This window comes from Tympanuchus pallidicinctus, unplaced genomic scaffold (genome assembly GCF_026119805.1).
Source record: "Tympanuchus pallidicinctus isolate F22 unplaced genomic scaffold, pur_lepc_1.0 scaffold25, whole genome shotgun sequence".
NCBI lineage: Eukaryota > Metazoa > Chordata > Aves > Galliformes > Phasianidae > Tympanuchus > Tympanuchus pallidicinctus.
In genome coordinates, this window is record NW_026294742.1 from 6,246,723 (window position 1) to 6,269,692 (window position 22,970).

The 22,970-nt window shown below is 44.7% G+C and overlaps 2 protein-coding genes across 2 annotated transcripts in view; one reads left to right on the forward strand and one right to left on the reverse strand.

Annotated features, from left to right (window-relative positions):
- KLHL3 (kelch like family member 3) overlaps window positions 1-22,970 on the forward strand; it is a 112,802-nt gene that overhangs the window by 25,869 nt on the left and 63,963 nt on the right. The gene's annotated exons all lie outside the window — the stretch shown is intronic.
- On the reverse strand, window positions 20,251-22,580 carry LOC128083838 (neuropeptide Y receptor type 6-like). The gene has a single exon (XM_052689416.1). It carries the CDS (start codon window positions 22,206-22,208, stop codon window positions 21,027-21,029), a length of 1,182 nt encoding a protein of 393 aa, XP_052545376.1. The 5' UTR covers window positions 22,209-22,580; the 3' UTR covers window positions 20,251-21,026.

Sequence of the window (22,970 nt, forward strand, 5' to 3'; positions counted from 1 at the left end):
TTTTTATATTTGGGACTGGTAGGCTCCAAACTCCCATCCCCACTTGTCCCTTGTTTCCATGACCCCTGTGTTATGCTGAAGATAGCATGCAAAACTTCCTTGTGCTGAGGCTGCATTGCCATGGAATGCTCGGGGAAGGTGTCCTCGAGGCACACGATGGCAGCTTTATTGCTGGATTGTGAACTTCTGTGGCTGCAAATGAGGCACTGCTAAAGGGTCAGAGCAGTCTGCTGCTGCTGAAAGGCGGTGATACCTCTGCTGCATATGGTTCCCAGGGCTATGAAAAGACTCACTGAAAGTAGGAGTTATATTTTCTGGCCAGCTTATTTCCTGTAGCATCTCTGTCCCTTTTCTTTTTGCTTACTGGTGAGCTGTCTTTAGGGAGAGGCTGTGGACCCAATGGTAGATGCTGTGCTGAATGCCTGAGCCTGCATCTGAGCCAAGTGTGAAGCAGCAGCTGAATGCTTTGTGGTGTGTTCGCTTCTTCTCCCAGCCCAAGAAACTAAATCAAATGCTGATGGGTTGCCTGCTTACAAAATAACTCATTAATGAGGTGAGAAGTTTAAGGGGGAGAGCCCATCTTGGAGGTTAGAGATGCTCATGCATGCAGGCACATTGAGGGTCTGGAGCTTCTAATTTGCCAGGATGCCCAGATGCCCTTTCTTGATGAGTCCACAGGTAAGAGCAGAACTCAGCATACTGGAAGGGGAGCATTGTGATCCCTGCTTCTCCTTCCCCCTTCCCAGACAGCTAGCATGTAACCCGAGAGCACAATCAGTGTGATGGAAGTTAAAGTGTTACTCACCTCTAAGCCATGGGTTTTGTTTTGGGGCTCCTGTTGCCAGCAGCCTGAGGCGGTGCTGAGTCTTGAAGTGGAAAGTCTCTCCTCCAGCTCCTCTCCGAGGACTGAGGGCTGCCTGGGGTGGGGGGTTACATTTCTAATGTGCAGATCCCTGCTTGTGAGTGATGGCATGGTGGGAATGTCAGCTGTATGGGGATAAACTGCAGCAATTTATTCTCTCCAGCCTGTTGGAAAGTCAAGAGAGCAGCGCCATTAGTGCAACAAAACAGGTTTGCTTTTGAGATACAATGGTGGTCAGGTCCATAGCTGCTTATAACTTACCATGCTACTTCTCCTGGGTGCTGGATTCTAGTTTGGGTTGATTGTGATTCTCTGCATTGAAAGGACAGAAAGAAAAGTGAGACAAAATTTCATTGGAAGCAGTGCATTTCTATGCAAATCTGGAATGTACTCGGAATATTAAAAAAAATCTGAGCTGCTTTCTCTCCTCAGATGCTGAGGAATGAATGCAGAGGATAGGTTGGGTTTAGTGAAGTCAGCATACATCTCTCTGAGTCCAACAATGTTTCCTTCAGATGTGCTAGAAGAGCTGTGTAAAGCCATGGGAGCTGAAGGAACACTGCTGTTAGATGCTGAAATCTCAAGCAAGGTGCATTATTCAGCAGTGTTCATGTAGAGAATGTGCTGGAGATGGGGCATTTCTGAAGCACGTTCACCTGGAAGATGCTATGCTCTGAAATGCTAGTTGTGTGTTTTGGAGAGCTGCTTTGTGTAGGTACTCAGGGCTGGGACTACAGCTCCCCAAGTGAAGCTGGCTGTCATGCTGAAAGCATCCATAGGCGAGTTGGATCTTGTCTTCTGCCCTCTCACAGCTGTGTTGGGTGCAGTCTTGGCATTGTCAGCCTTCCGCTGACTCTGTCACCCCCAAAATCACCCAGCTGCTTGGCAAAATCATGCCCAGCCATCCAAGGTGCACTGCCTTAGCTGCTTCAAAGGATCCCAGAGGTCTTCCACGTGTTTCCAGTTTGAAAATACTGCAAGTCAGCTTTCCTGCAAGCACAGGCTCCTTAATTTCTACAGTTACCTGCCTGCTTCATTCAAGCTGTGATTTAGAAGCTGTGCAAAAAAGCATAAATCACTTTTATAAGAGATGCTAAAGCATCACTCCTGGTACTGTTATTAATGGCTATGCCATTTTTTGGAGTTTCTGCAAACTGCCCCCAGGCATCTGCATCCAGGGGGTTGGGGTGCTCTCTGTCCTTCAGCTCTGCAGCCCTGCAGCCCCATGGTGGGGGAGGTGTGAGGTTGGAGAAGCAGGGATACAAGTTGGTGATTTCTTTACCATGATGAGGGAAGGATTTGATATCTGCAGTAGTCAGCACACATTTTTGCATTATGTACCATGTTGGTCCATAGCAGTTGTGTAAAAGAAATGTAAGCTGCCCAGTGTGGGATTCTGCACTGGTTATGTCCTTGGGGTCCAGTCAATGGGGTCTGCTTGGATCCCTCAGCTAGACAATCTAGCCCAAGGAATTTAAACTATTATTCAGCTCCTGATGGCGTCATTAGCAGGTGAACTTTTGACACTGGCTCTAATGCAGGGCTGGTGGGAAGAGATGGACTATTTCAGCCATCTTAAACCCTTCTCAAAATGGAAAAGCAGCTGCTGCAAGGGCTGCAAGTGTTGGGGCCCTTCTTCCTCAAGGGCTCTGTCAGGACCTTTTGAAATGACATTTCCACTGACACCACATCAAATTCTAAGACAGATGAACAGTGATATTCTTTTTCTCAGAAAGGATTTCTGAATAGAGGAATGGGGGTAACAAGCTGTCTTAGTGTCACGATGAGTGGAGCTGCCCTGTGGAAAATTAGTTTCTTCACCAGCCAGTTGGTGCCTAGGCTCGGTTTGATGGTATGAGTTAAATTGATTCTTGTGGCTAGTATTTGGATTCAGTATTCAGGCAGAAACTTGCAGCTTCTGACAAAATCCAGCCCATCTTCCCGTTTGTGCTCACAATAGCTGAGCATAAGCAGGTGTTCATATTGCAAGGAAAATGGGAGCTTGGTGATGCTATGAATTTTGGAAGCGAGAGGAGTGCCTGGCAGACACAGCTGGTCTTTCCCAGGGAGTGATTTACTTTGGGCAGACAGAGGCTGGTTGTGGGGAGGTGCTGGGAGAGAGGATGCTGAGCAGGCAGCCCCACAAGAACAGGCTTCTGCACCTGCTCAATGTTTGCAGGTCGGTACCCAGTGTTCTTTAGCAAAGTGCAGTGAATGTGATTGCAGGTTAAAAGCAAATGCCAGTGAGCAGAGAGGGGCAAACTCAGGGAGGTTGAAATTGCATAGAGGTGTCACGAATTGCCCTCCCTGGGCTCGTGATCTTGTACTGGGGCTCTCCCCATCCTCCTTCCTATGTTCTCACACTGAGGTCTCCAGGTGGGCAGTGAGCGCTGACAGATTCAGCCAAGTTTTGCAGGGTACACTTAGTGCAACCTGTCTGAAACTGGGCCCGCTGGTAGGCTCAGCCAATCTGATTAAACTTAGCCAAACCTGTCTGAGAGCTGCAGTCACTGCTCTGGTCCAGACCCACATTTAGGCTGGTGCGGCTCTTCTGGCTTTGTGTAAGTGATGCTGTATTTGGACAACAGGAAACATCTGACCTTGGTTCTGCTGTCAGCCACCATCCCATGGATGAGATGTGGTCACAGAGCCAGCCTGGCTGTTTATCACAGTATATTGGAGTAAATTCTCCAATGATGTCACCGTTAGGCAAATCTTCTAGATTCTGCTGGCACATGTTTGTGTAGCCTTCGGGAGGGTTGAGCAAGTGTGGTGGAAAAGGATTGCAAGGGAGCGTGAGCAATTTGGAAACGTGTGTTATGTAATAGAAGTGGCATTGCTGGCAGGCATCCTCAATCATCTCTGGGCATTAACAATTTAGCAGAGGTGCTGCTTGCTGAATCCCAGGAGCAGTGTGTGTTAGTGGGCAGTCTGACCAGCCTCAAATTTAAGTCCACTTGGTGTTGCAATGGAAATTATGTATTGTATGATGCCTTAAGGCATCTGCTTAGTGGATGATCTTAGAGCTATGCCTTCTGGTACAGTTCCCTTGGGTTTAACTTGACGTTTTGACCCATCTAATATATTTTCCACTGTAACTTAAAGCCGTGTCAGTCAGAGCTGTACGCACATATCTGTAGGTAATTTGAGGAGTGGTGGACGTTGCTGGACACTTGCCAGTCCTGGGTAGGACACTTTGATACCTACAGAGACAGTGTACTGCTGTGCCCCCAAGCTGGGTCCTAACAAACTTCTGCGACCGCACTGTGAGACGGTTCCATGACACACGTTTCTATTTGGGTGAGATTTCCCACTGGATGTGGGCCTGTCACCACCTGGGTGCCTGGGCTGCCTGCTGTCAGCTCCCTGCATGTGCTCAGCGTGTCGCTTTGCGTGCAGGGATGTCTGAAAACAGCAGTGCCCATCCCATGCCGTGTGATGCACCACGTTGGCTCAGTGCTCAGCAACCTCCTCCCCCACGTACCTGGTGTAAGATACAGCCTGTGGCCGGGCAGCAGCCCGAGGGCCTACGGCAGGGCTCAGCTGTCCGTGTGAAAGGCTCAGGGGAGGCACAGCGTGGGTGATTTTGGTATGAAGCGGCTGAGTTTGCTGCATTATTTGATCTACCCGGCACGGAGCAGACAGCAGGTGGCACCAGCACCCTGCTTCTCAGTAAACAGGTGATGCGCTACCGAGCATTAAAGCTGTAAGAATACCTCCACGGCAGGGGTCCTTAACATTATTGTTGTTTTCACTATTTAAAACTATTCAATGTCTTCACGTAGTCCACAAATGCTGCACTGCGTGTCCTGGCCAAGCAGGTGATGTGCAGTGTTCCCCACATAGCAGTGTGTGCTGCAAATACCATCCTTGTTCTGGGAGGGCATGCTTTCTGTCCAGTGTTTCTTTGATAGGACTTATTCTTAAAGGATTTAATATAATGTTACATTGCATTGCCCACATTGATACGTGCATAATATTAATAGTCAGTATCACAGTGTGGTAGCACCTCAGCATTGAGATTTTCATTTAATTCTTTTGGATATGTGGGAAAATTTTTTTCACTAATTCAAATGTGCATTGCATTTAGCTCCAACATCTTCAGGTGAGGGCAGACTAACAAAAATGCATACGTGAGAAGTAAGAATACAAGTCCTGGCATATTAATTTTTGAGTATGTAAGTACAGATAAGTAAAATTTCTAAGGCAGACTTTTGGGTCCTGGTGCACACTTGCTGCAATAGCAGTTTGGATGTGCTGATTGCTTTAGCATCCTTTGCCTTGCTAAGTGGTTTCAGAGGTGTGGGTGAGCAGGGACAAGTGCTGTAGTGTAATGTGCAGCTCTTTGGCTTGGTGTGGGTAATCCCTTTGAATCGTTTATTGAGAGAGGGTTCCTGCAACAACTGCTTGTATAAAACCCTCTTTCAACAGCTGATGGAACCTTAAATCCTTACAACGCTGGTGTGCCATTTCTCTTAATTATTGCCGGCAGCTCTGCAATTTGGAGAGCCAAGTCTCATGAAAGTACAATTACTCTATTCTAGCAAAGATGGCATGTGATAATTTCCTGCAGCAGCGCTGACAGTTTGGTGCATTTGCTTTCCAGAATGTGGTGTGTGAACTTAATGTGTGCAAGACCAGGCGGCCTCCCAGCTCTGGGGGAGCGTGGGAAGGAGACCTGCTGCTGCTTTCCTTACACACGTGTGTGTGCATGGCACTGCCGTGCTTGGTGTCCCAGCTGCTGCTGAGAGCATTGGGCTGCCCTGTGCTAAGAGCTCCTCAGCTCTTCTCCAGGGAAGTATCAGCACTGCCATTGCTTCATGGCAGAGCTTGGGCGTGAAATGCAATGTTGAGGTGGTTTAGGAAGGAGAGGGAGAGGGAGACAGGAGGTGGGAGGAGAGGATAGAAGAAACCACGTTCATGAATGGGGTGGTGTTGGACTGCACTTCCCCACCCGTCTCCTGGTTACAGGAGTTCTCAGCAGAGCTCTACTTTGCTTTTTGGCAGGTCTGTCTGTACGTAAATACATATTTTACCTTGTGGGAACTTATGGCTGGTGGGGAAAAGCTTTTAAGTTGTCAGGTCAGATCTGCCAGAGTTAGCAGCAAGCAAAGCTGCTGGGCATAGAGCGTAACGGCTGGGCATTCCATCTTCCCAAGCATCATCCTGCAAGTTACGGGCACTATCCAGATTTCTGCTTGGCTTCTTTCCCTGTGTCTCTTGTTCCAGCCTGTTATTTGCAACCTTGCTTGCTGCTTTGCTTCAGAACTGTGCTGCTGGGTGAGCTGTGAGCTGTGTTCCCGTGGGCTGCTCCACCAGCACTATCCATCATCCTGGCTGGGCCCACGTGGGGAAGAGAGCGGCTGCAGGTTGGTCTGCTGGGGGACTTGAGTGGCCACGTCCATTAGAGTTTCCTGGGAAATAGCAGCTCAGATTCCTGCTGGTGTACTTTGGAAATCTTTTTAAATTATGTACCAAAAATCAATGCGTTGCAAGACTCCCAGCATGTAGTCCTGAACCCATTAGGAGGAGATTTGTGCTAATTTTGAAAATATTCCTATTTTAAAAATACTTTGAATGCATTTTGAAAATATTTTGAACTTGTATATCTGGAAGGAAGGAACAATGAAATCAAAAGGGAGATTACATTGTGTTACTTGAATTGAGATGAATTGAATCATTTGCTGAAGGAAAATACAAAGCATATTTAAGTACAGAAGCAAAAATGAAAATTGGTCTCAGCTGTTCTGCTCCCGTTGGCAAATGTGTATTTATGCAATGCATTCCTTCTCATATCTTGATCACACTGTGTGCACACAGGGTGTGAGTCAATTCTGCTGGGATCTGCGGAGCGATTATACGTGAGCTTGTGTAAGCACAGGGATCAGCCTTTGCCATCGTGTCCCATATGAATTCAGGTGTACTCCTGTAGTTTTGTAGCTGTGTAAGGAAGAGGATCCTCAATTGGATGCAGTGCACCAATGTCTGGGGTAATTTGGGGTTCAGGTAATTTGGTGTTGCAGAGCTGGAGTCTGTCCAAGAGGGACCTGTCAGGGGTGTAACGGGGCATCTGCCGTGGAGATGGGGGCTGGTGGTAGGAAGCAGCACCTGGAAATGAGCACAGGGGAGAGCAGGGCAGAGGAGGTTGTTGCATCAGCAACAGCCCCTGTAGGCTTGCTTTAACTATAGGTGGAGAACAGTTTATGTCAATCTGTATGATGTATAGACAGTGCTTTAATGGTTGCATGGTCAGCAGTCAACTATAACTATTAGTGGCAGGTTCAGTTACAGTCCTGGTGTTTCTTAGCGGCAGGTTGTTGTTACACAGTGAATGTCTGCAGTGCTCTGTAATGAGAGCACAGGGGGCAGAAGGAGCAGTACTGCAGCAGTGCTGTGAATGCTGTGCCCTCAGCTCAGAGCTCCCTGTCCTTGCAGGGCTGGCTGCTGTGCTGGAGAGCTGGGAGAGGGTGAAGGCACAGAGGCTGACACCCACCAGAAACTCTCATGGAATCAAGTGTGAAGAAAAGAAGAACATCAGCTCACGTCTCCCTTTCTGGCTGTTAGGGACTCAGAGATTCACAGCTCTGCACACTGCTGTGTTCAGCTTCACACACTTCACTCTGACGCAGACAGTTGTTTTCCCTCTTACTCAGAAAGGTAATAAGTCACTGGTGAAGGTTGTTCAACTTTCACCTTCATGAAATCAGGTAATGAATGGTATACAAGAGGGGTGGGTTGTTTTTTTTTGTTGTTGTTGTTGTTGTTGTTGTTTTTTAACGCTGTCCTTTCTGGAGGTTTAAGCTAAATCTAGTTTGTGTTCTACAGGACAGGTTCTCTCACCCCAGCTTCTGTGAGGTGAGCTTTCCCTGCTGGTGCTGCTATCTCACCTGCAAGCACACATCACCTCCTGGTACCAGCAGGTAGGGAAGGAGCACTGCACACCTCTAAGCTGTCTGCTGCCACCAGGCTCATTGTCAGCTCCCCTCAGGCTGTATCATCTGTCTCTGAGATGCTCCACTCCCCATTTCAGCCTGTGAGTCTCTGGCAGCTGTTGGCTCTGTCATTAGAGCTTCAAACTTGAGCATGGGAGTGGCAGTGTTGAGATGCTGCTGAATGGCATTTTGGCCAGCAGGCGTTATTTTGTCATGTGAGAATATTACGTGCAAAGGTACACCAAGGGCTTTTGCTTCTAATTAAAGCCTCACGTGGAGCCTGCAGAGCTATTTGGACTTCGGAAACAGAACTGCAAAATATGTTTTTTAAGTCTGTGTACTCTGGTGATATAAACAGCAGCATCTGAGGCTGTATTGGCTGTCAGCTGTCTCTCTCTGATCCTGTCTTGCCTAAGGAAGGTAGTTGTTGGATGAAAATGCATAGGTTTTGAGTTGTGAAATTCATGTCTGCTCCACTGATCACTTGAAAAATCTATCTGCAGAGCTTCATTTGTTAGGAGCAGCTGATGAGCTGCCCTCTGTACTTTCTCCCTTTTAATAAAACCCCCAAGTTGAACAACAGAAGGGCTATAATTAAGGAGCACTTACTTTCCTTTCCCTGTGACATTCTGGCAAATGCTGCCTGGCAGGAGCATGGCAGAAATGCCTTTGCACTGCTTGTACAAGCCTGAGCTGCAGCTGGCGGGGGGGGCAGGTGCTTCGCCCCTCTCTGCACCAGCACAGGCAAACACTCTGCTTGCTGCTCTGTGCCCTCTGCAGCATGCCCTGTCCCTGCTGAGCTGTCCTGGCAGGGTGATCATCTTTTGCCTGTTAGCAAACTGCACATGAAGGTGACAGTCATGGCAGAGCCATGATAGACAAACCAGGGCTCCAAGTTTCCTTGTGCATCTTCCTGCATGGTCCCATGTTACTCATAGATGATGATGATGAAGGTGACCCAAGGGTCTTTCACTAACTTTTGCTACCCTCCTACCTTAGCAGGAGATAACCCAGAGGTTATCCAGATAACCCAGCATTTTGTGCTTTGGGGTTTTACCCTGGAGAGTTTTGGCTTGACTGAGAAAGGATAGCTCTAAAGGCCACAGAAATGGATATATTAAAATCCTGAAGATTCATCCTTCTCTGTAGTTCCTTCCCTGCTCAAAAGCATCGAACTCAATTTGGTGAGCAAGGCCATAGGTAAAAGGTTGTTCAGTGAATAAAGTTAAGGGCTTTGTTGTTGTTTTTTTTTTTGCTGTCTGCTCCTTCTGCTTTCTAAATAACCACATATCAGCCATCTGACTTGGAAAACGTTTTTAGTATGAAAAATTAATTAGATGCAATCTAAGCATGATATAACCTTGAGTTTTCTCCAGTGCCAAGAATAGTTTGTACGCAGGAGCTGCTGGGGAATATATCCATAAAGTATTCACTCCTCTTAAAGTTTGTGTGGAGTTGATCCTTTTTCTTTCTTTCTCCCTCTAAAGCACACAGTACTGCTGAGCTGGAAGTGTGCTCTGTGCAGGCAGTGCCTGCATTGCCCAGCTGACCCAGCCCAGTGTGTGCTTCAGGTGTCAGCCACACAGCCTGCTGCCGTGGCCAAACAACAGAGGCTGATGGAGGGAGATTGGGGGGTAATAGTTTTACAATGTGGACAAATAATTATTAAGGACTGAAGCAATTCCATCAAGCCCTGAACTTGTGACTGAGCTGAAACTTTAACCCTGGTCTCTGGAGATAAAGACAAAATGTCAATACAATTAAAGAGAGAGATGTGGAAGGAGTTTGGGTCATTTTTTCTTCCTTCTTTTCAAAACTGAGAAAAGAACAGAGGTGATTTTTTTTTAATAAATCCAAAAAATTTTGCAGTGTTCCAAGTGCAGAGTACTTGCTAGGAAAATGTGTATATTGCAGTGATTTCCCTAACAAGGATCAAGACTTTTGAACAACGTTTTGCTGTGCCTCTAAATTAGGACAATTTTGAGACTAATGCATTTCTGTTGTTCTTCCTTTGTTGTTGCTGTTTTCGGATGATCTGAAGGTGTTTGACTGTACGTGGAAGCAGACTGTGTAATGAAGCACAACAAAGCGATTTAGTGCAGCCCTGCTCTGCAGTATCAGATCAATTGGCCATCTGGCTTGGGAAAGTGGAATCATCTGGATTACTGAAGCATGCAGGTCCCTCTGGGAGCTGCAGTGGCCACTGAATGCCTCTGGAGTGCTGTGCGGTACTCACATGTCCTTCACAGCAGCTTGCTGACAAGCCTTGACACAAGACAGACACAAATCAATAGCTTGTTGTTAAATGTTAGTGAGATGGAATTTCAGGGAGCCTTCATGTTAATGTCATTTGGCACTTATATGGAATGAACAGCAGAGAAGGCAAAGCAGGCTTGAATTTGGCTCCAAGAGTGATATGAAGGCGATCCGGGCATCTCTGTAACTGTCTGAGGTTGGTTGTGTCCTTGCTGTGCTCAGTGCTGGCTATTGCTGCTCCTGGGACTAATTCCTTCCCAATGTCTGACAAATTAAAATTTCTTGAGTTCCTCACCATGCTGGAAGCACAGTCTATCAAAAGCTGAAGTTCTTCATATTGTGCTTATGAATGGTTGAGTGCCTTCTGTGCAGGTTGGTTTTGATCTATCCAGGCTATGAGCTCCAGCTGATCTACTGAGATCAGAGACTTGGGGTGGGAGTGCAGCACCTTTTTCAGTCCGGTTTCAAGCTGCTCTTTACTCAGTGTAGCTCTTGGTTGTTGTCAAAACTCCAAGCCCACACCGTTTGTTCTCCTGCGTCTCACTGGTGCTCTCTGGAAAGTGAGTGGCTGTGCAAGACAAGTAAACCTGTCGTGTTCTGGAGTCATTGGATTTGTTGTGCAGGTACAGGTGGGTTTACAGTATGTGTGTGGCAAGTCTGCGGCTTCCAGAAGAGATCTGTGCATTACCAGTGATGAGGGCAGATATATCAGCAAAATCTCTGATTCTACCCAGACGAAAGCCCAGGGAGGCAAAGCATGGGTCTGGTGAAACCTCAGTTGTTCAGTAGCCTGCTACTTTCACTGGTAAAATCACATGGCTTTCTTAATGGAGCCAAAATTTATCCCTTGATTTCCCTTGCTTTGTAGTTGTTATTTTTTTTAATTAAAAAAATGACCCAAGTGAATGGAAACGACTTGTTTGACCCAGAGGCTACAGCTGCTGAAAGTCCCCAATTCTCCCCCACCCTCCTTTGCTTCCCCAATCAAAACTTTAATTTGCATTGTCCTGATTAGTAAACCTAAATTATGAGTTGTTAAATCCTGGTGCTGAGCCATTGCATCATGTTTATGTTCTTGCTAAATACTGTGAGAAGCTTCATCTTTGCTCTTTCCCAGTAAGGGAGAGGTGGGGAGGAGGAAGCAGAGGGAAACCGAGGGTCTGGGTAGAGCCAGAGAGGTTCTGAAGGCTGACTGTGCTGCTCTAGCTAAAAATGGGCGATGAGATTTGAGATGGGACTAATCTGTTTCCTGTGTGCATTTAGGGATGTCAGGCTGGGTAAAAGTGGGTAAAACTTCTTCTGTTCGTAATAGCCCCAGATGAGGGCACGTTTCCTGTCTTTGATCCTACAAGCAAAGTGCTTTATGGTGTATTTAGTGCACTGGTGAGACAGATTTCTGTCTTACCTACAGCAATGAGATTTGAGGCAATTTGTTGCTATACAAAGGAGATGTTCTCTGCATCTCTATCATCGTTCCTGTGAATATTTAAGCCTTTCAAGGCTTTTTGACCAGGACTGGAAGGCATTTGTTTTTGCAGGAGGATGGCTGCTGAGAAGTTAAAACTAGGTAGTAGATTATGCTAAATGCATAATAAACGGGATGGTTTTTATATAGCCCCAACCATCTGCTTTGAAATGTGTAATCAACCTACCAGAAGTCCTCAGAAGCCTATGAAATTCAGTAATTTATGTAGAAGTTAATGTGTTCAGGTAAGATGATGTTTTATTTGTAGTGCTGCCTGCAGCTGACGCTGGTATGGGGTGATAGGATGTGGAGGAGTTGCCAGCAGTGGGTTTTTTGCCAGCTTTGCTGGCTGTCCAGTGTGTGAGCCGTACCTTTGTGCAGTGAGGAGGCATGTTACGCTGATGGAGAGGGTCAGGGAGAGGACTTAGTGCGACCAACTATAGGAGAAAAGGTAGATAAGCAATAAATCCTGCAGCTGTGGTGCAGCGCCTGGAGGCAATATGGAAACTGCCCTAAATATCAGCCAGGGACTGCTGGGAGGGCTGTGGGAATCATGCCTGGGGGCCACATTCTTTGAGCTCCCGTTCCATGTGAGGCTCATTGGAAGCCATCTGCAGCTTAGGAGCAGCACAGGCACATCAGTGCAGGTTTCCAGTAAGCAGATACCATCTGTCCTGGGGCTCAGCCTGCAGGGGCAGTGGTGTCCAGATGTGCTGTCAGGACAGGGCTCCGATGTGTCCTTGACATTTCCATGCCCAAGAATGAGCCTGCTCACCCCGATGGGAGGCGTGTGGAAACGTCTGCACTGCCCTTATGCCAGCTCTGTTTACTCGAGTATTGCTATGTTGGCCCTGTGATGCTGCCTGCAGGACCTGCCCCTGCCTAGTGGCCCTTGTATGGGGACTTGATGTGCTGACACCCTGCAGAGATGCTCCTTCCTCTGCAGCTCTGTTCCTCCCCATCCCATCTCAGTGGTGGAGCAGACATGGTGCAGAGCAGCTGATGAAGCAGGCAGGGACCCGATGTGTTTGGGCAAATGTGTGAGGTCAAAAGCAAATTTTGTATCTGTTGTCACCAGACAGACCTAACAAGAGTGTATGTATATCAGTGCCCTTGAGTTTCCTACCAGCTGCATCATTTGAGTCGTAGTGGATTTGGAGGCCAGTGCTACAGTGCATGGTAGAGATATAGGAAAAAAAGACCAGAAGAGCTTGCTTCGATGATGAGAATCCAGAGGTTCTGAAATTTACTGGTATCTATGTTTTATATTTAATAATGTCAGGAGGATGGTTGTCAAATCTGATCTTCAGGAATATGTGTCAACCTTTTATACTGACTTTGTTTTACTTTAAAGCAATCGAGCTGTTCCTTGAGGCAGGTATTACTTGTATGCCACCTTTAGCACAATCAGATTAGCACCATGTTTACTCTAAAAGCCAAAGCCTGGATGAATGCTCACCACTGAAATGAGATCACATGCACGGTGCATGCAGCCTGACCCTGCTCCCTCGCTCCATCTTGGAGAGGAGTGTGCTCCCCATATGGTGCTCCTGCTATGCCTAAGCTATTTCTGGCTTCAAACACTGGAATTGGAATGGACAGATTTAAAAATAAGGCTTTGATCCTGCCAAGATGTCTGCTGCCCACACCGTGGATCTCTTTTGCTGGTAGTCCAGCCGGTGCTGTGCCACGCACCCTTCAGGCAATCCTGCCAGACCCTCCTAGTGCAGGTCCCACACTGGGCTCTTCTTCCCTCCCCTGTTCCACAGACCTACTTCTAACCATGTTCCTTTTTCTCCTCCTCTTCTGGCAAGCCTGTGTGCCTGGATCTGCATACACTTTGAATCTGATGCTGCTTATCCAGCTGGGAAGAAAGCACATCTATAGTGTGGGCAGTGAAGTAGGTCTTCACTTCTTGAAGTGCCACCTAGAGCCTGGGCATGGAAGCTGGGATCTGATCTTCCTTGTCTCCGTAAGTTTGGTTTGTTCCAGCCCCGCCACCTGCAGCTCTCTGTTCTCCTTGTGCTTTTGGCACTTCAGCCACTTTGATGGAGGTGCCTTTGGACGTTTTCTTGGGTGTCAGTGCCAACTGCAGGATACAGGCACAGGAGTTCTCCCAGTTTCCAGCAGTAGCAGTTGATATTTTTCCCAGATCCTTCAGTAACTTCAGTGCAGATCAAAAATGTGATAAAAGAAACTAAACAAATGGAAAATTATTCTTTTCCTCTGAATGTTACAGAAAGGGTTTGCAGCTCTTTAGCTTTTTTCTTTTGAAGTTTTAATTAGGTAAATTTATGATTATGCACTGAGCACAGAGGGTTAGGATAGATGATCTCAAGGGGTCCCTTCCCATTCTCAAGGATTCTGTGATCCCACATGTTTTTAAAGCCTTCCTAAATGAGCAGTTGGTATTTTTTCAGCTTTTCTACGAGTACAAGTAGCTATCATTTCTTAGCATTAGAGGTACTATAATTCTTAGTTATATTGTCTGCTCGTAATTTTTCTCTGTTCACAACCTCTTTTTGTTCCTAACTTGCTGTTGTTATTTTCCAGTGCTTTTTGTACAGCTGCTGCAGATCCCCTCTGTGCAAAAATGTACAGAAAGTGTTTTTTTCTTTTTTGTTTGTTTATTTGCTTCTTTGTTTTAAGCACCAGCCCCACTGAGCCTCCTGTCAGAACCTGAGCTCCCCTAGAACCTTAGCAGATTGTGTGTTTTCATTTTGGAATGAGGCAAGGAGCCAAATCTGCATGAGAAAAAAGCTAATCAACTCTGTAAATGAATTAGTCAGAAAAGTAAATGATAGTAACAACAACAACAAAAAAGACTTTTCCCTTTGAAATATTTGATTTGTCCTCTGTGTCAGTGGAAAAAAGGCTTGAAGTTCAGCAGGGTGCTCAGGCTTACATGATCATTGGTGTTTTCTCATATAAAGCCCTCAGTATCTCCATGCTTGGTCTGTTTGCATGATGGGAATAGGAAAGAAAGAATCTTTTTGTTATCGTTCATCAAAGGCTTCCAGTGCTGCTTTTTTTTTTTTTTTCTACTTTCAATTTAGTGTCAGAGCCTGGGTTTCCTGGAACATCAAGCAGTAATTATCTCCCTATGTTTGATGACCTTTCAGTCAACTCAGATTTTCCTTTTGGTTTCAATACTAATTCCATGGCCATTTTTTTTAGGAATCTCAGTGTGGCCTTTGATTAGAAGCCACCAGCCCTGCGCCCCCACTCAGCCCCAGGACTTCAGATAGTTCAGCTGTAGCACAAACAGACAATTAAATGTAATATCTCATGGTTTTGAACGCACACCTAAACACGGCCAAAGTTTTAAGTGGTGTTTTACCTAAAGAAGAGCACTGGAAAATATGGTTAAAGCCTTATATGCCTCATTTTGGGGGCATTCTGCCTTACAAACGTGAGGTCTGATTCCAGTTGGCAGGAACTTCTGAAATGCTCAAAGGTTGCCGGAGAATGCGGCCTTAGAATAACGTTTATGGTCAGTAAGCCAGATGCCAGCACTGAGAGCTGCTGGGGTGTGACATCCTGCCATTCCTCCCTGCCTGACTCTGCAGTGAGCACCGCACTTCTGGCAAAGAGCTGGGGATGTGTGGTGCCTGTGGGACTCGCCCTGATGAGCCAGTCTGGGGAGAAAGCCTGGGCTGTGGCTTTGGAGGGATTTGGTTGTGGTTTAAATGAGTCCCAAGGAGGAGGAGTGCAAGTCTGGTTGCCAGCCAGCATGGGAGTGGAATCCAGGTTCACGCTGGCGTCCATCCAAGAAGCAATGGGAAGGGGGTGAGGGCAGCAAGGTGCTGTTAAATTCCTGCAGAATCCCTTAAAAGGGATGGCAGCTAAGTAAGTTTTTGAGGGGAATTTCAGAAGAATGAGAGACTGTTGTAGTTGGTTCTGGAGAGACGAAAGACTGCTCTGGATTTCATTTCTTGTTTCGATCCACAGCAAACTTCTTGAATTTCATTCTTGTCTAGACTTACTTCTCACGTGTAATAAAACAGTGGCTGCGTTTATATATCAAACCAAAACACAACAACCTCAAAAACCTCACACTCCAACACAACAATTGACGTGGTTTAAATGGATTCCATTGGCCAACCACTTGAGAAAATATAGCAGCATGATGGCAGAAACAGTCATGGTGAGGTTTTTCTTTTTTACAAATTATGATGATGTTCTGAAATGGCTTCCATTTGTTGCCTGACAATGGGTAGGTCGGTAGGCCTGGACTGATGGGTAGGGTGAGATCTGTAGGTGCTGGGACAATGCAAGATGTCTCTGCAGATGTCTCTGGTCTGAAATGAGATGGCAAATTTGGGTAAGCAGTTTTCTATGGGGGATCCCAAACTTTGTCAGCTTTTTGTGACTGTAGTATCCATTCAGGGCTGGAAGAATAAATTCATGTTTCTTCTGACTGTTACAGCCAAAGCATCTAAGTGAAGTTGCAAGTTTTCCTCAATAGGTGTGAGGGTGAAGTGAATTCTGCATAGAGAACAGTTCCACAAAGGTGCCACTTCCATCACATTATGTAAATGGCCTGTGACTAATAGGGAAACCTATGAAATGAAATAAAAGACATCAGTCAGTGCATTTGCATGGTAACCAAGCTGTATGCCAAAGGAGCCTTGTTTAAAAGCGAGCAATTGTAGACAAGATAATTCTAAGGTTGTCACTGTGGAGCATTTTTAAGTGGCTTATTAGCATGGAAGTAAAAGGACAGTGTCATTCTACATCTGTGGAGTTTATGAAGTTCCACTGACTACATCTGCAACCTGTCTGACCTTTTATTGTGAAGTTACTCAGAGCTTCATTTTAGATCAGCTCTACTATGAAAATATTACTCTAAATGCTGTTTTAAAATATTTCATTGGCAGAAGGCCGGGTTCACATCTGAGTTTGGAAGCAGGTGTCCTTCCCTTCTGCAGGATGTGCTGTGTTGGGGTTAATGTCTCTCTGATGCTGATCCTGTCTGTAATTCCATATGTTCCATGAAATATTATGGAACTGAGGCTAGTAAGGCCAGTTGGAGGGGCTGTGGGCAGCCTGATCTGGAGGGTGGCATCCAGCCCCCACAGCAGGGGGTTGCAACTGGGTGGTCTGTAAGATCCCTTCCAACCCAAGCCATTTTGTGATTCTAAGAACAAGGATTTCACAGAAAATGGAAGTAATATTGAGTCTTGCTGATAACTGCAGCTATTTCTGCTTGCCCTTTCTCTTAACAGAGTTCCTCTGCCACTTCTCTGAACTCTTTGTTGCTCAGTTTTCTCCATACGTGTGCTGACAGTGTGTCTTGTGTTGATCATTCCACTTCTGTCTTGCTCTGAGGTGAGTTCTGCTTTGTTGTGGAGATGTGAATATAAAGGTTTCAAAGGCTGTGATGCATTTACAACAGTGTGGAGGCATAGTGTGGCAACTTTTCTTCCCATTGTAGCATTCCAGGGGTTTTTATCATTTGTGGGAATAAATAGTGATAATGGGAAATGTGGAGATTTTGGCCCAAACAAGAAAAACCAAAAGACTTTTTCCCTGTTTAGATTTCAGGGGGTTAAAACACAATAGTAGAAGCTCCTTTCATAGCAAATATGTACCAGTTGGGCTGCAGGGCAGCACTTGGAAAAGCTCTTGCACAGTTTGTTCTGCAGATAATGTTTTCTGAGCTACTGAAGGGAAACTTCCACTCTGACAAATCGGAAATCCTTGCAAAACATCTAGAAAAACAGTATTCCAAACTGGTGATATCTGAGTGCAAATCGTGAGGTGCCACAGTAAAAAGGTGCTCTGCCCTTGAGTCATGAATTCCCTTGAAAGCTCCCTGCTTTATGATCCTGTCCATCTTCACCAAAAGGGGTGGCAGTGCTGTGAGCCCTGAGAATGCTCTTCAGCTGTTTGCATTGGTTTTAGTTAAGCGTTTATAATACTGAGGGTTTACAGTGCTTTGAATTCCTTTTCCCCTAGAAAAAGCAAATATCTCTCTTGTCACTGGTTTCTGTTCATCTAATAAGTGAACATATGAAATGCTAAAGCAGTTTCCAGAGCTGTTTGCATCAGAACTGTCCTACTGATATAAGCAATAATATTCAGCAGCTGGGCAATGTGACAGTATTTTACAGGTGCTGGTTGTCAGCAGACAGGAGGAATCAGAGTATTTAAATAACGCACAGCAGTGGCACTGCTTTTGTACACACACATAATTGCAATCAATGATCAACCAGGTTCTCTGTTCTGCAGAATCATTCTCACAATAAACGCTGTTTTCCAGGTATCTAACTTTAGTTACATGTGTTTACAGTTAAACTGATGAACCATAAAGTAGAAGATATGTAAGGATATATTAATTTACATGGTTCTTTATAAATATATGGAGATGGTCTGTGACCGAACCACCTCAAGTGTGTCCTGATGCAATTTTTCATTATTTAATCCCTCATCACTGCTAAGAATTTCTTTGTACATTTGGATGGTGTCTGTGAGTTCAGGTAGCTGAACTAGCCAGCTCCTTGTGTGTGATCCATGTGTCTGCTCCCCATGTGATGTGAGGTTACATCAAGTAACAGTATTATGGAAAGCGAAGCTGTGATCTGATTAATTGTTATCTGATTCTATTCCTATTAAAGTCAGTTCCCTCCTACTGATTTGTCTGGAAATTAGATATCAGGCTGCATACAAAGTCAGTGGATGTGGTGAGAGAAGGTTCAGCACTGAGGGTGATACCCTCAGGGTGGTGATGGTGTTCTGTTCTGTTAGCAGTGATTTTTGTAAGCACAGCATTAAGAGATACTTGATAACTGAAAGCTCAGAACTGAAATGGAGTACCAGCACTTGAATCAAATGAAAGTGTGAGGAGAGCAAGAAAGAAATCAAGGCACAAGTGTTATTATTCACATTGGTCTGAAGCAGTCTCACTGCTCAGAGAGCTTCCACCTGGTAATGAAGAACCTCTTATTCTGAGGATCAGACTGAAAAAATGGATTGCTTAACCCTGATCAAGATGACAGGAATAGACAGCTGATATCACAAAAAGCAATAGGAACCTTTTTTTTTCTTTAACTGTTTAATGTCAGAAATATGAACTGCCAAAGCACTTACAGAGGGACAGTCAGGGAGCATCCGTTAGTCCTGGCCTTCTCAGGGTCACAGGAGTTCCTGCTGGCCCTCTGAACATGTGATTTAGACTAGTGTTCATTCCATGGCTGTATTTAAACCACTGAAAACACCTCTACTGTGAAACTAAGCACACTTGAGCACGGCTGTGAGATGGTAATACTGGCACAGGGGATGCTTGGGCCAAAGTCACACTTGGGAATCTGAGCTGGACCTCATTCAAACCCTGAATACTATCTGAGATGTGTGCCACAGTGAGAAGAGAGCATTCTTAACTCTTGTGTTGAATACACAAGAAGTGGAGCATATTGTAGATGTCATGTGCTTGTGAATCGCTTCAGTCAGCAGTCCTGAGCTGTTATTGCTGTGCTCAGGTATGGGAAAGACTGCAGTTGAGATGTGTTTCAACCTCAGAGAAGGTAACCTAGCCTGTAGTAGGTGTGCTGCTGTAAGTTGTTACAGTCTTTGTCTTGTGAACGGCCTGAATGATGTGATGGCGTTCTGCATGGGGCACTGGGACCTCCACAGAAAGCAAAATTCCTGAATCAGATTTGCTCTCAGTTCAGCAGGTGAAATGGAGTTAATTCATCATTTCATTGCCTTGGAGTCTTACCCAGCAGAGAACAGATTCTAAATCCTCACTTTGACCAACTGCAAATACACACCAGCGCCTCTGTTTCTGCGCGATGTGTCTCAGTGTTGCTGGCTGGGTTATCGCTTTCTGCTTGGTTCAGCGCCGGTTGTGCTGGGCAAGCAGATGGTGTGGATCAGCAGTGAAAGGAGCCCAGTGATTGAGCTGACTGAAGGTTGTAATTAATGGGAACCATTAATAGTAAGATACTCTTGAGAGCTGATTATTAGCCCCTACTAGGCATTTAGCTCTCTCCCGATTTTCCTTCTGTAATGCAGAAAGCAGATGTTTGAGCTGTAGCTGTTTATGTGCTCTACTTCACGTGCATTATATTTGATCTAATTAGAAGAAAAGTGCTATATTATGCCAAACTTAATTCATACCTGTCACTCATGTACTTGATTTCCATGTCAATAGTTTCTTACTCTTGCAACTATCACTGCTCTTATGACTTCAGTGGGATCAGGCCCTGGTAGGTTTCAATGAGATCTTGCTCAGGGGGAAGCACGAAGCAGTTGTCAACCAAGTGTTTTTCTTATAGCTTGAACAAGAGAAAGCAAGTTGATTTCTAGGACAGTGGGTTGTTGGACTAAAGTGTATCATTTAAACAGCTGAATTTTAGCTGATTTTTATGTTGGCAATATCGCATGGTTGAGGAATAGGTTTCATTAATTTTTATGACCACTCCAGAAAATGACTTTTATTATGTTTTAATTTGAGAGAAGCTGCATTCAGTACTACATCTTCAGGCTTCCATACATTGCACAACAGAAGAAGCTTCCAACCCTTCCAACTCTAAGGATTCTATAAGCTCTTTTCAACCATAGTCAAACAGAAACAACTGCAAATGCCTCAGGCGGGACCTCTGGCTATTGCAGAGATATGGCAATGATATTTTGGAAATTAAAGCAGAAAGCTATTTTTTCTATTAAAAGAGAAACCCATAATCTGGATAATTAGCAGAAACAATTTACTTTGAATTCATAGCATGTCTATTTCATAATGGAGATTCTAGGTCAGTTTTAGAGACCAGAGATGATGGTAACAGAGAAAGCAATGATCTGTACTGGTGGTTTTGAGGAGAATGCAAATGCTTTTAGGAGAAACACTAAATACGTATTTTGTCTTGATCAGCAGAGGTCTGATGCAAATCTGCAGCACAGCAAATGGGGCTTGGTTTAGTGCTCATTTAAAGTAAAGGGAAAAAAAAAAAAAGAAATTCCAACTAACATTTTCTCATGTTAAGTTACAGTTTGTAGTTACAGTTTGAACCGGTGCAAAAGCAAAGCAAACTGTGCTGGAGCTGAAAGGAAGGCACTACTGAAGGCTTAGGGTAACTTGAGGGGCCTTCCTCTCAGTAAAAACTACTTATAAGTTGTTGTGCAAAGTAACGATGTACTGGAGATGGGGATGGTGCAGGGCTGGAAAATTAAAAAGACAAAAATCAGTTTATAAAAAGACTGAAGTTGAGGAGACCTCAGTATTGATGGCTTACTTGGGCAAAGCCAGCTGTGTAGGAAGGACAGCTGCATCGATGGAAATACTTTCACGGTGACCTGGAAATTGTGGATTAAAAGATAAGATGTTAACACTGTTGATATTCATTGTTCTTTAAGTCTCTTGGAAATGGTTTATTGGCATCAACACCATCATAAAGTGCTTGTTAGCAGTACACCTTTGGGAAGTACACCTTACACGATTCTGTTTGTGCTGAATGAAATAGCAAGGACCACCTCTAACTTCAGTTAGATGAGGAGGTACCAGGATGAAGAGCTACAGAAGGTCATCTGCAGCAAGATACAAAATTTTAGAAGATGCTTCTGGGTTATTTTGGGCATTGTCAGGAGGGTGGTTGTTTAATTTCAGAGATCCCTTGGACACATCAGTTTGCAGATTTGAAAGGGCGATGTTTTCATACTCCTCTTGTGATGCTGAACACCTGCAGTGATAAACAAGCCCTATCAAATCCTTCTGAAAATTCTTGTTGAGAAATCCATAAAAGATGGGATTGATACATGTTGAGATCATGGCCACGAGGTGGCACAGTGTAAATGCTAGGTTATGATTACAGCTCATCAGCGCCTCGTGGTTCCAGTCAAAAACAACATTGAATATATTGAGAGGCAACCAGCAAGCTGCAAAGGTCACAACAATTGATATCAGCATCAGATTAATCCTTTTGTTTTCACTCAACCTGCTCTCATTCTCTCTCATCCTATCTATTTTACTGTGTCTCCGCCGGAGGCATACAAATATCTTGAGATAGCAGATGAGGATAAACCCCAGGGGGAAGCAGTACTGGAGAAGCAGCAGACTGGTGGTGAAAATCAGCCGTTCTGTAATGGAAGGCCAGGCCTCGATGCACGCCACTTTGTTCTTGTAGAAGTCGCTGTGGAAGGACAGGTGCTTGAAGGGTTCATCAGTTAGTTGGTGAAATATTAAAAAAGGGATGGATATCATGAGTGAAAAAACCCAAATGAAAATAATTCCCCAGTAAGCATGTGAGGTGTTAGGCTTCCAGCCACGAGGATTTACAATTAACTGGTATCGCTCGATAGCAATCAGTACAAGTGAGAAAATGGAGACTGTGACAGATATACTTTGTATGAAAGAGCTTATTTTACACATAGCTTCCCCAAATATCCAGTAATCCATCAAAGTGTATGCAGCTGTGACAGGAATACACATGATACAGATCAACACATCCGATAAGGAGAGGTTGGCAATCAGAATGTTTGTAACATTTTGAGCTTCTTTCTGTCTCTTTATTATAACAATCAGGCAAAGGTTTCCAAAAAGCCCCACCATTGTAACTAATATGTAGGCTGTAATAAGCAAGAATACTGCAGGGAAGGAAGGTTGACATGTATCAAAGTTCAAAAAGTGAGAATAACTGCTGTTTGGCATAGTTTGATTAGGTAAAATCTCTGAAGGATGCCGAACGGCTTCATCCATTGTGAAGCATTTCCCAGACTGTGGGTAACACCTAGCTAGGAAGGTTTTGCATCTGTGAATACGTCCATCTCCTTGGTACTTAGAAGATGTTTTTCTTGGAGCTTCACAAGGCGGCAATTAAATCTTTAAAAACAAAGATGAAATCTTTGTATTTGGTGTCCTTGAAGTTTAAAGCAAATCTGATGTAATTACTGCACTGACGAGTTCTGAAAAGAAAAGCAAATGGCGTCATATTAGCGGCTTTGTACAGAAAGGTGGGTGGAGGCTGAGCCTCCTTTTCTAAGGCTCTGTACCGACTGTTAGCTGTGACTGTGATGTTTGAGAAATAGCAGTGACAGCTCTGTTTAACGCTGCGTGAACGTTTTCATACAAATCCTCTTCTTCTAACAGATAAATGTTGCTTTTCAAAATTAAACATTTTAAGATCTCAGCCAAAGATATAGCAAGGTTTGAGGAATTCCAGTGAGAGCAGTCTGTTGCTTTTTTATTATCAGAAGAATGAAGAATTGGAACCTGCCATTGCATTGCTAGTTTAGACATCATATTTTCTCTAAAACTACAAAGCAGTGTGAACTAATTCACCAAATCCCTCTGGTTTAATCCAGAATGATGCACCTTGAGCTTAAGTGCTATTCAACACCTCTGTGAATGACATCTTTAAGGGAGTACCTTGATTTGCTTGCATGTTAGAGATAGCATGTCTTTTTTCCTCAACCTAATTTGAGAAAAGCATTAACTATGCAAAGATCACATCTTAGTTAC

Coding starts and splice junctions, on each gene's coding strand:
- LOC128083838 (XM_052689416.1), bottom strand. CDS start 22,208: ATGGATGAAGCCGTTCGGCATCCTTCAGAGATTTTACCTAATCAAACT.